The sequence below is a fragment of the Spermophilus citellus genome (assembly GCF_964194105.1).
Source record: "Spermophilus citellus genome assembly, chromosome: 5".
NCBI lineage: Eukaryota > Metazoa > Chordata > Mammalia > Rodentia > Sciuridae > Spermophilus > Spermophilus citellus.
The window spans coordinates 5,933,793-5,947,226 of NC_138186.1; the positions used below are offsets into that span (position 1 = coordinate 5,933,793).

General features: G+C 45.1%; 1 protein-coding gene across 5 annotated transcripts in view; it reads right to left on the bottom strand.

Moving 5' to 3' along the window:
* E2F3 (E2F transcription factor 3) overlaps nt 1-13,434 on the bottom strand; it is a 693,003-nt gene that overhangs the window by 483,139 nt on the left and 196,430 nt on the right. For all 5 annotated transcript variants that reach the window (XM_081296306.1, XM_081296305.1, XM_081296309.1 and 2 more), the window contains one exon: nt 5,466-5,550. In XM_081296306.1, coding sequence (XP_081152432.1) covers nt 5,466-5,550 — 85 coding nt within the window. The remainder of the gene's footprint in view (nt 1-5,465; nt 5,551-13,434) is intronic.

Here is a 13,434-nt window from a genome sequence, read left to right on the forward strand (position 1 = left end):
GCCTGATATAGCACAGTGCCCTGCACGCTTCCTTCCAAACGAGTGCAGGCAAACGCATTCAAGTTCAAAGGGGGCCCCATAAAGTCGTTCCTACCTCTGTTTTTGCTAAACTCCTACTCTTATTAATCTGAACAAGAAGGCACTGTAAAACCTCAGGAAAAGTAAATGAATGAATGGGGGCTGGGGTTATAGCTCAGTGGCAGAGTGCTTGCCTCGCATGTGTGAGGCACTGGGTTCAATCCCCAGCACCACATAAAAACAAAATAAAGGTACTGTGCCCGTCTAAAACTAAAAATATTAAAATATAAATGAATGAAACTCAGCCTATGGTCGTCTTTTGAGGAATTCACAATTCCTGGATCTTAATCAAAGAGACTGTCAATCACACGAAACACAGAAATCCCTCAGTTCTTTTTCTTTGCTCCTGCGACAAAGAGGGGGTCTTCTGCCTGGTGGCTCAAGAGGTAAAATAAAGTGACAAATAACGAAAGCAACTATTAAGTACTAAGAGTACTCTGGAAAAGAAAGAGAAGCAGACGGGAGAGAAGAGCCAAGCGCTAAGGTAGAGTGTTCGCCAGAGGGCACAGCCTTGGGCTCCACCCAGCCCAACAAAGAGTGTGCAAACTCGAGCATCCTGGGTAAGTGGTCCAGGTCAGGGAAACACAGGGCCCACCGACTAGTGCAGTTTTTCAAATGAATTTGGGCAAAATGGATCAGGTGCTTCAGAGGAAGGAGACCATACCATTGCACTCTTCCTGATTGCGTTTTACCTCCCTCTCGGGAAAGGAAGAAAAAATATAAAATGCCTATAGGAGAGAGACTGCAGGGGACGGCAGAGCTGCGGGGTGAGAGCAGACAAATGTGTGAGTGCAAAGAGGTTCATCAACTCCTCCTCCTCTTTGCCAGGAGGTGGCAAGAAGCATGAAGACACCTAAATAAATCCAGGTGCTTGACAAGAGTTGGCAGTTTGTCACTCCACGCCTCCAAGGCAGCACCGTCACTGGAATCTAATGTCTTCTCAATGTTAATTGTTATTGTACCTTTTTACAGAAAATGTTTACTCGGGAAACAAATCCATGGTTAACTAAAGCGTCACCTTAGAAAGAACTAGTTGTAATGATCAAAAGGCTTCAAAGTCACTAAAATATATTTAATCACATATAAAATTCTTTTTAATTTCTCTTTTTTTTTTAATTTTTTATTGATTATTTAAAGCATTACATAGCTCATGATATATCATCTTTGTCTGCTTTGATATAAAGAGAACAACTAAGAACAGAACAGGAAAGAAGAGCATGTGGAAAAGACTACAGTAAACAAAGATGAATGGGGGGAGAGAAACGGAGAGAGAAGGGGAAGCATATGGAAATGGTAGGAGACCTTCAAGGATACATAAAATTATAAGAGGCTATGAGGGGCAAGGGGGAGGGAAAAAAAAGGGAGAGAATCTTTTTAATTTTTCAATCAAGCATAACAGTAGACCAAAGGAACCTGTTCCTGCCACCCTAGTCTGGTGGTAAAGTTACAAGCATTTGGGTTGGGGCCGTGGCTCAGTGGCAGAGCGCTTGCCTAGCACAAGTGAGGTACTGGGTTCGAACCTTAGCACCACATATAAAAATAAAGGCATGCTGTCCATCTACAACTACAAATTTTCTTGTTAATTGCAAGCTTTTTGTATGGGTCATTCCTACTTCCCTTAATCATTCAACCACCGTGTCATTACTGTGAACCATGTTTCTGACACAGCTCACACATGCTGCACAACCAACCCACAATATGTGAACACTTAAACTTTTAAAAATGGTCTAGAAGATACTCTCCAGCTACCTTATACAATAAACATGGGAAACAATATTCTCTGGGTTCTATTCTTAGGGGGTAGCAATAGCAATAAAATATCTCTATGTTAATTTTTCTTTCTTATGGGGAAAATACGTAAGTTGAGAATATAGCAGACTTCTCAGTTGAATAAGAAAAGCATTCTCCGAAGTGAATAGCATGTAGTGGATGCCATCTCTGCACCAGTGAAACTTTCCCTTCTCCTGCCTCCCAGCGTCACCCGGCCTCAACTCAGGAAGAATGGTACCCAGCCATCACTTCTTTGCAGTTTTAAATCTGTTCAATTCATTGATGCCTGCCCTGCCTCAAGACTACAACTGCTTAGCGACATCTTCATCTGTGAGGAAAATAAAATGGTTAAACCCACACAATAGTCAGACTGCCTGGGTTAAAATCCCACCTCCACCGTGTATGAACTGAACAGCCTTAAAGAACTTCATCTGTCAGACAGATGTTACTTCATCCCTAAAAACACTAAAAATGGAGTCTACCACTCCGATGAGCTGCAAGAATTATGCTACATAATACACAACTCATGGAAGTGCAAGCAACGGCGCCTGCCACGCACAGGAAAACGCAAGAAGAGCCAAGCACAGTCATGACCTGTTAATATATTCCACTTGATTACAAAGAGCATGTTCCAAACCAAAACAAGCCCTCTCTCAGCCAATCGGCCTTTCTGAAATTCCTTACTGCACTGTAGCCACAGACCTTGGAGTCACCTTCAACTTGAGAAGTGTAAGAAATCCTTCCTCCTCCTCCTCCCAAGTCCCCTCAGATCCTGGACTATGACAGCCCAGGCCTAACAGGACTGATCTACCCTATTCCTTACACCCAAGCATCCCTCACATTGTTTCTAGAAACAATCCCGAGACCAAGGGAGCAAACACAGAATCACCAAAAAAATAGTAAGTTAATCATTTACAATAGTAGGAAGATTTAAAATACTATCCAGATAAGAAACATTCGTTCTTTTGACTTTTTTTAAATACTGAAACAATTCAGTATCTTATGGAGAATATCTAAAAGATGCACAACAAGATTATTTTAAAATTTTTAAATCCTTAGAAAGTCAGAGTAGAGCTAACTATAGACATGTCCACATAGCAATGTCCCCATGAGATGATAGCACCTGATAAGACCTTAGCCAAGCATTGTAAGTACACTCTAGGATGATCCCGCAAAGATGCAGTGACCTAACCACACAGTTCTGAGACCTATCATCATTAAGTGACCAGGAACTGTACCTCCTCATGGAGGGGAAAACACAAAATTGAAGGTTCAAATCTCCAAGTCATCTAAAACTTCAGTGTCTTCACAATTAAAATCCCAATGGCATTCCCTGTTGAACTTAAAAACCGATATTAAGTTTACTGGAAGGAAGAGCAGGGAAAGATAAGGCACATATAAGGGCACTAGCACTACCAAATACCTAGAGCTCATACAGATTCCTACCACTTAGGACTGTAAGAACAAGAACCTGAATAAAGAAGTTACTCAATGAAACACAACAGCCCAGGGACAGACCCACACAACTACAGACACTCAACTCGTCAGAGTGGGTAATACATGGGTAAAAGGCAAAAGCGTAATTTACAAAACTGACACTGGAGCCCCTGTATTGATAAAGAAAAAAATAAAACTGGACCACTTCCCAGGACCACACCAGAAAAAAACAATTCCAGATAGAGTACAGATCTCAATGTGGGTTAAAATCATGAAACTTTAAGAAGAAAATACAGGAGAATGTCTTAGCAGCTTCACGGTAAGGACTGTTAAGAACACAGACCAAAAGAATGAACAAATTTTCAACCAGCATTTCTTCTCAAATGAAATCTGACGACAGTGAAAAGCACCACTGGAAACGCATGACGTCTTGCACCATGTGCAACATCTCGGGACTCACAGTTAGGATGCTGGATCATGTATTTTTGCCACAAAATAAAAAGAAAAAACTCACAGGAAAATGGACAAAATACCTACAAAGCCATTTCACAAAAAAGGGAAGACCCGAATGGCCAACACACAAAGATGCCCAAGCTCATTACGATAATGAAAATGCAAATTAAAACCACACTGAGACCAAAACTTTCAAAACCTGACTGTGTCATCATTAGCAAGAACAGAGAACACCAAACGTACACATCCATCACAGTGACCCAACCGTTCAAGGACTCGGTGCACTGCCTAGAGCAACTCTTGTGCAGATGCAATGTTTCAACGGCAGCAGTGTTCACGAAAGCGGAATACCAGGCCAGAGCAGTGGCACCTGCATGCAATCCCAGTGACTCAGGAGGCTGAGGCAGGAGGATCATACAGTTTGAGGTCAGCCTCAGCAAGACCCTATCTCAAAAAAAAAAAAAAAAAAAGACTGGGGCTGTAGCTCAGAGGTAGAAAGCTCCTGGGTTCCCGGGTTCAATCCCCAGTACCAAAGAAGGGACAAGGGAAGGGAGGAGAGGAAAGAAAACACCAGGGAAAATGAAAACCAGGTCAATGGTACAATGGAGAAACAGACAGTGGCAAATTCATTCAAGGAAATGCTATTAACAGCCCGAGTCATTTTACACCCACCAAAACGGATAAACCACAAAGTACAATGTGAGGAAAAGAAGCAAGTCTCAGAACAGTGTCCATGGACTGAAGTTCAAGACGGGATCGACAGTGAGGTTAGAGGTACGCTGGGAAGACTATGGAAGACAATGACTCAGAACGCAGGAGAAGGACGACTCTCAGGGTATTACTCAAAGAGGGACACAGGGCAGTTTCTATGGTTCTGAAATGATATAATTCTCATGCTGGCTGGTTTCTACCCAGGTGGTACGTGTTATTTTAAGCTGTGTCTGTGTAATAGATTTCATAGTAAAACCAGTGGGGGGAGAGTGAGTACCAGGGCAAAGTTAAGAAGCAGAGAACCCGAGGAGGCCTGAGCCGGAAGGCGGGGGAAGGTATGGGAAGACAGCACAACAGGCCCAGGTGGACTTGGGTGGTTTAAACCCTGATGAAACGCGCCAGTGGATTGGAGAGGCTGAAGTAGAGAAGAGGTATCCGAGGAGGTGGGTGGGATGAAGACAGAGCGCCCCTGCCACGTTCCTGAGGGAATGGCCCAGGCAGGGCCTCTGCACCCATCTGCCCCACGCCCTGCCACTCCCTGGGAGGAGCAGGGCTGGCGGGCAGGGCCTAGGAGAGCAGCAGGAGCCGGACCTGGCGACTCCACACAATCACTGGGTTCCAAGAGGACCACAGGACCCACAGCCATGCACTTCCACCACCTGTTGGGTAACTCCGCAAACACCCACGTCACATCAGAAAGGTCCCCACTACAGCTTCATTCTTTAAATTCAAAACAGTGAAATCTTACAAGCCCAACTCGGACGCTGACACCGTCCAATTATTTATATTGATGCCCGGAAACTTTTAAAGGCCAGTTAACCGATTTTAACTATTTCCCTGATTATTAAAAATAGGAAAATCAGGGCTGTGGATGAAGCTCAGGGGTACAACACCCGCCTAGCATGTGTGAGGCACTGGGTTCGATTCTCAATACCACATATAAAGCAAAGATTCATTGACAGCTAAAAAATATTCACACACACACACACACGTAAGACAGAACAAGTTCCACCTACTTGATGGAGTTTCTAAAGTGGTCTTCGGCTGGGTTCTTCACAGTGCAACTGTTCAGGAGCCACAGATCTGCATCTGATGCGTTTTCTAGGTTTAGAAAACAAGCACAAAAGAAAAATTAAGTATCACTTTTAATCAAATCAAAAACACCCAAGTGTTCACCTGGTGGCATGGGACTGCTGGGGAGGGAAGAAGGTAGGAGGTGGGTGGGCGGCCATCGGGAGCAGTGGACCTGAAGGTGTGCTCTGTGCAGCCCCTCGGCATGTCAGCATAACAAGCATAGCAGTCCGTCCCGTCCCGTCCCCCGGTCTCCAGAGCTCCATTCCACAACTTCCGACCCAAAGCGAAACGGGCCCAATCTGACCCCTGAACACAAAATTAGTTTTCAGTGGCCCATGCCTGTAATCCTAGCGGCTCAGGAGGCTGAGGCAGGAGGATCATGAGTCCAAAGCCAGCCTCAGCAACTTAGCCAGGACTAAGCAACTCCGTGAGACCCTGTCTCTAAATAAATACCAAAAAAAGACTAAGAATGTGGCTTAGTGGTTAAGTGCTCCCCAGTTCAATCCATGGTAAAGACAAAATTTAGTTGTCATTTATTTATATTTTCAACACTTTTCAGGCACAGGTATCAGCATACACTGTGTATTCTGTTGCTGGAGAAGTTATTAAAAGTATAACTTGTCTTCCTTGAAAATTAATGTCACCTCAAAATGAGTCTTTCATTACTATCACCAAATTGATTAAATATAGTTACACACTATATATGGGGGTGTACATACATGTATATAAATCATTATTATAATACTGTCACTGGCAACACAAGAAATAATCCAAACTCATGCTTATTTAAAGTGAATTTTTGGGCTAGGGTTGTGGCTCAATAGCAGAGCACTTGCCTAGCATGTGTGAGGCCCTGGGTTGGATCCCAGGCACCACATAAAAAAGTAAACAAAATAAAGGTATTATGTCCATGTACAACTAAAAAAAACATTTAAGTGAATTTACAAATACCTACAACTTTGTTCCTATTCTACCTTTAGTTTAGATACTTTTGTTTCCAAACAGGACCTTAGACTTTAAAGGAGAATGACTTAAAGGAAGGAAAATGAAAACCGAACCCCGGAGCGCTTCAACAGCACTGCAGTAAGACCCGAAGCCGGGTCAGATGGCCACAGGACTCCCAGGACAGACAGGTGTCCCCGTGCACTCCTTCCCAGGAAGGCAGATTTGAGCAAAGGTTGCAACTTAAGAACTTCTTTCCCCTCAATTTTAAAAAATGATAGTTTTTTTTTTTTAATAAAGAGGCAGGATCAAAAAATTCTAGAAATAACAAACAGCAAGGCGAAGGCATTATTACTCCGTCAACCATGAGAATTCTCCATCTCGACTCGCACCTTCCTCTCACTCCACCACCACCCCCTATGGTCTGTTTTGTCACCAATTAGCTTTCTCTGAGACAAATCTGATGTCACTTCCCGGCTCAGATAAAGCAGAGTCTTCACCAATGTCCTCTTAGGCCCCCTCAAGGCCACCTGAAGGTCCTTCCTCTAACACCAGTCTGACCCCAGCCCGTCTTCCCAGGACGGAGACTCGGCCTAGCCAGCTCTAGCCACCCGCTGTCCCCACTCAATATGCATTTCTCCCCGCTGCCCCGTCCAGCCAGGGCCCTCGGCCCAGCCTCCAGTCTCAGCTGCAGGCTCGTCGGCTGCCTCTGCTCCGCAGCCCCATCACTGACCGTGCAGAGAATATTCTTCCACTTTAAAATTCTGTATTAAGATCATCCACCTTTCCAGGCTGTCTTCGTGCTCTTAGATACTGAAGGCTGTACTTTACTCTGCTGTTCTCTCCATGTCCAAATCCCAATGCTGAGATGGGTACAGCCAGACACTCAAATGGCCACGGAAGACCCGAGGTGCACGTAGGTAGGGGACGCTGTGGGGCCACGTGCACAGGGCACCTCCACCAACTCCCACCAGCCTCCCAATGCTCTGGAGGCCAACGTGGCCTTCTGAAATAACTTCCAAGAAGTGTGATGTACTTAAATGTCTACTACGGGACTTCTCCCTTGTTCACAGCTAGATCCCCACCACTTACATCAGTGCCTGGAATATGGCAGTCGCTTATTAAATATTTTACTGAATAAATGTTGGATTTAAAACACATCACTACTATGAGCAATGCACTACAGACAAGAAAAACTCGTGGATACCTCTTAACTGATGATCGAAAACATGTAGCAACTGCACATTTAAAAAAAAAAAGCCACACTAACGACAGAATTGTACCAGATGCCAGTTTGCCTCCTGGTCCATCCGTCCATCCAATTACCTTCAAATTAGAAAACTCATGCCACAGGCACTCAAGGAAAACTCCAGCAATAAATAAGAGAAATTAGCCTACTTTGGAATTTTGCCAATGGTGGCTTTCGAAATAAAGATCATCAATATTATGCTTGATGGTCCAGTAATTGCAATCAACAAGAACCCTGTGAATATACCAAATGCAGACAAAATTACATACACTTTTAGAGCCCCCCACCCAAGAGAGAATATGCCTTCTCCAATGAACACAGGAAATTCCTAATTGTTTCTCACTCAATCTGGAGTTAGTACTGAATTTTGTCACAAAGCGCCTCTACTGAAAGGCTTCAATCAGTCACACCGCAGCCAGCACACACTAAGGATCTCCCAGGAGCAGGCTCCAGACTAGCTACTGGGAACATGGCTGCGAAGAGACCCTCTTCACAGTCTTCATGTCTGACACATGAAACATTAAAATTTAAATTAAGTCGGGCATGGCAGTGCATGCCTGCAAGAGCTCGGGAGGCTGAGGCAGGAAGATCGCGAGTTCAAAGCCAGCTTCAGCAGAAGTGAGGCACTAAGCCACTCAGTGAGACCCTGTCTCTAAATAAAATACAAAATAGGGCTGGGGAGGTGGCTCAGTGGTTGAGTGCCCCCAAGTTCAATCCCTGGTACTCAAAAAAAACTTAAGAACAAAAAGCAAAGAAATAAACAGAATCATTTGAAATGCCAACCCATGATGATGATTAAGAAGGGTACCAGAGAAACCCAGGGGTGCCGACTCTAAGAGCCCTTCCTCGGGGGTGGAAATGATGGGAAGGAATCTGCCATGCAAAGATGAGAAGGAAGAGCACACCACAGCGCAGAGGCCCTGAAACAGCACCACGTTCACCATGTCCTACGAAGAGGGAAAAGACTGGTGTGTGTGGATGCCTGGAGAGTAGGGAAGAAAGGTCAGAGGCAGGCAAGGCCCAGAGTCTGTTGAAAATGAACAACTTAGGATTTTATTCTAAGTGTAACAGAAAGTCACCACTGGATTTCCAACAAGAGCTAATTTCTTCTTCAGGAAGAACACTCTGGCTGCACTGTGAAGACTGTAGACGGACAACAGTAAAGGCAGTGGGGGAAAGAAAGAAAAGGCAGTGAGACAGCTAAAAGCTGTTCCTAGGAGTACACGAAACACCATGGTAACTGGGACGACAGCTATGGCAAGAGAGAGAAGCAGGGGGGGCATATTTTGAAAATAGAGTGCGTTAGCTCTCCAACACTAACAAAATACCTGCCATTATTGACTTATAAAGAGAGGGTTCATTTGGCCCAGCTTTTGAAGTTCCAGTCCATGGCAAATTGGTCCCTTCTTTTGGGCCTCTTATGAGGAAGCACATCAAGGAGGGAGGAAATGGAAGAGCAAAACCGTTCGACTCATGGCCAGGAAGCAGGGGAAAAAGAGGCCAGTGTCCACAGTCCACTGACCTCCCTCTAGGCTCCACTGCATCCCAATAACACCTTCCTGCAGGCCAAACCTTTCACACACGGGCCTTCAGGGAACATTTGACCAAACCAGAGCACAGTAACGAGAAGCCAGATTAAACAGGAGACCCGCAGGAGGAATCGAGTCAGGTTCTGAAGCACACAGGAAGGATTCCGCCTGCGCAGCAGAAGTATGCAATGCTGTTTGCTGAGATGAGGGAGGTGTGGAAAGCAGGATTTGGGGAACAGGGAATCATTACTTTCGTTTCAGCCGTGCTGGGTTTGAGATCCCTATTGAATACCCGGCTGGAAACACACATCAGCCTTTTGCACACATAAATGGAAGCAGGGGGAGTCTCGGACTAAAGACAGACTGAGAGGATCAACGGTCTACCGAAGACAGCTGAATAACTCAAGTTCTAGAAATGGACAAGTTCACCTAGTGAGAAAGTACGGAAAAAAACGGGTGGGAGTTGTATGAGGCAGAATCATGGGTTATTCAGAGGTCTGGTAGGAAAGTTAATAATGAGAACGAAGCTGGGTGCAGGGGTAAGCAGGCAGCTACTCGGGGAGGCTGAAGCAGGAGGATCGCTGGAGCCCAGGAGGTCAAGACTAGACACACAACACAGTGAAACCATCCCCAAAAAATGAACAAGATAGAATGAAAGCTACTAGGAAGCATGATGTCATAGAAGTCCAAAGAAAGTGCTTTTGAAGAGGAGTCATGTCAAACACCACAAGTTCAAGAACGACCTGTAGATAAATACTTACACTATTAGTGAAACAAGACAATACTTCCTATTTTTCATTTTCCATTCTCAATTTCGAGTATTAGATTACTCTGCCTGATCCCAAATCATCTAGCTATGGCCCTTTTTACCAAGTAACAGGAAAACTCGCCACAGAAGGAAAGTGGATAGGAAAATTGTGTGTGGCTATTCGCCAATAAAGTGGCGATTCCACGTGGCCTGCCCCATTATGAACATGGTTCTAGCTTTTAAGATGGTAGATGGTGTCCACACTATCCAATCTGTGGCCGTTTTTCCAGAGAGGTGGGAGGCTACATTCACGTTCTTACCAGTTGTAAGAAACGTCCCCATTTCAAACACCCATGTGGAGGAGCAGTGGAAACACCTGGAGAGGAAGAAGCCATCAACTGACAGCCACCTGGAAGTGACCACATCCAGAACAAGTAGGGAACACTGGGAGACTGCCTTTCAGGACTCCACGGCCAAAGCCCAAGACGGCTGCAAAGCAGCCTGCCACCTGTGGATGACTTGGCCTTGTAAGGACAGGCTCAGAGGTGGACACGCATGGTCTGTGTCAAGCTCCTCGGAGGGCCTCCTAGGGCCACGGCAGGAGCAATACTAGAGAAGAGCAGTTAGGGAAGGCAACGAACAGACGGGTGGTAGAAGGCACAAGGCTCGGGGGCAGGCTTGATGCGGACCCAAGAGGTCCACCTGCGGCGGGGTCTGGCCTGCCGCCATGATGAGCCTGTACACTGCTGAGGAGCAGAATGTCGCCAGCGCCAAGCAGGATGTCGGTCTGGCTTGGAAGCCTGCGACTTCAGGCTGGCCGGAGGGAACCTCAAGATCCGATTTCCCAGTCCTTCACCATTATGAGTGGCACTTCAATGAACCGCACTGTGCACACAACATTTTGATCTTTTCCCAGGTTGATTCAACAGTCCAATCTTTTTGGACTTCAGTCCAAAGACAAAGAGCAAGTTCACTCCCTGGATACAGGCATGATTGCACAAATGGTGCGACTCTGCATTGTGTACAACCAGAGGAATGAAAAATTGTGCTCCATTTGTATACAATGAAAGGAAAAGCATTCTGCTGTCATGTACAACTAATCAAAAAAATAGATTTTAAAAGAAAATTCACAGGAATTATGTTGTCCTATTCCCCTCCATAAGGGTGTGTCCTTGTGCTCACCCACCAGTGAGGCTCGTGAGTGTCGTTCACACTCAACCTTGCCTGCTGTTATCCAACTCCAGGACTCTTGCCAGTCTGGTAGGGAGCAGAGACCCAGGGCAGGATTGATGCGGTTCTCGTACTATGAGCCGAGCAACAGCTCTTGGCACTGGATTTTTGGTTTGCTGGGTTTCCCACCGTTTTCACTTGTTCTGATGCTGTGCCTGTTTTTCTGTCAGGCTAATGATATTTTCAGCCTCAGTTCACTTATGTGGACAGATCACAGAGAACATTAGTTCCATATCTGTCATAGAAGTCACAGTATTTCTCCGGGCAGTCATTTTACCTTTTTATAGATTCTTTGTACTTTATTATTTCTGAGATAAAGTTCATCAGGCTATTATTGCTTCTGAATTGTAACTCATGACATTCCTTCTAAGGAACTCACCCATGTTTTCCTCTAACATACATGTGGTTTTACATTTAGATCTGTCATCTTTTAGGAATTTAAACAAAGTCCCCTCTTCTCACATTAAATTGGAAAACATTTAAAAGCATGATGCTACCTACAGCAAGCACAGAAAGGAGGTGAAAACCTTTACCCTGCTCCTGGTATCTACACGGTGACACACTGAAAGTCATGGAGGAACAGCCACCCTTTTACCCTGCTCCTGGCGGTCTACACGGCTGACATACACTGAAAGTCGCAGAGGAAACAGCCAGTGTTAGAAGGCACACTGTAATTTCTCCTGCACCCTGCTTGGGCACATAGCTACATGCACATGTGTATGCACATAGCACAAACAGAAATGTCAGAATGCTCACTGGAGACTACTGACAAAGCCAAGACCCTAGCAAGCCCACGTGTCCATTATAAAAGATGGGTTAATAAATATGGGACTGCAGCTGGAATAGCAGTGGCACTTTAAAAGCAGTGTGGTCTCTAAATGCCAATTTGCAATGACCTGTTACATCACTGGGTGCCGCAAAGCAAGGGGTGGAAGAGCACACGAGCATCTCACTTGCGCTCTGAACAGGGAGACAGGCATGTTCTGTTGTGAGTAAAGAAAATTTCAGAAGCATGCACACAACAGAGGCATCTGCCTCTTGGAAGTTAGAGGTACCAGGCATCCTCCAACGGTCTATTCTTATGAGCCATTTTAAATTTTTCTTCTTCTAAGCTTTGCATGGACATCGCTTTTATAATGTTTTTAAATTTTAATCCTCAACAGGGACATGAGGATACTAAATTGATATTCACCTGCATGTTTGAACTTTACAAGCATGTATTCCTTTTTAAAGTTTGCTTTCAGTGGAGCTTAGAAATCAATAGCTTCTTTCATCTTAAGGTGAAGACAAACTATTTCCTGCTGTGATCCATCACAAAAACAGTGGCCTGGTACATATTTCCAGGGACTTTCCTCCCCATGCTAAAAGCTTTTGTATCCACGGAACAAAGAAAATGAGGGCCATCAACAAACCAGCCACTTTGAGTGGGAGAAGAGAGAAACTACTATTTGTCTTAATCAGAAGTAACTTTCTAAACTCATGCTACAAATTATACTTGAATCCAAAGCAATAAAAACCCAATTAGTAACGAAATCACCAACATTACTGAGTAGACCTCATATGTCCAGTGGTGAGCCGACCATGTCACAGGCCCTGTTCCCTGTAATGCCCCCAATCTGACATGGGTTCACTCCTCCAATTTTACAGAAGAGGAATCTAAGTTTAGGAAGGAAAGTTACTTGCCTAAAAATCACACAGTGTAAGGGTGGTCTGGGATTAGAAGTCCAGACAAACCGACTCCACAGCCTGAGAACTCGGGGAATTGGCAGGCCTCATTAGTGGCTCTGTGTCCCTTGATCAAACATAATGCAGATGATGTCTGAAAACAAAACCAAGAAGTACCGCATGGCCTTGAGGGTGTCTCAGAATCTTTCTCAGAAGACTAACAATCAGGCTTCAAAAGCGGCTGTTTTGCTATTACCAAAATTTCTGTCAGCCCTTGGTCCTTCTGTAATCAATGGTAATGGCAGACAGGAAGGAAAGGGACAGTTCATGATGAGGGCAGGACTGTTACCCCGAAGCACAGGGGGCCTCACAACCCCCGTCCCCCCCCCCCTCCCCTCTCCCTGCAGGCTTCTGCCTGGCTCACAGCAGCTCCCCCAGGAACACACAACATTCCTCTGACAGCCAACCAGAGAGGCAGCACAGGTCAGTAAGGGAGGCTCTTGGTAGAGTTAAACCAGGAGGTGAGCAGGCGACTCAAACACAAGCTC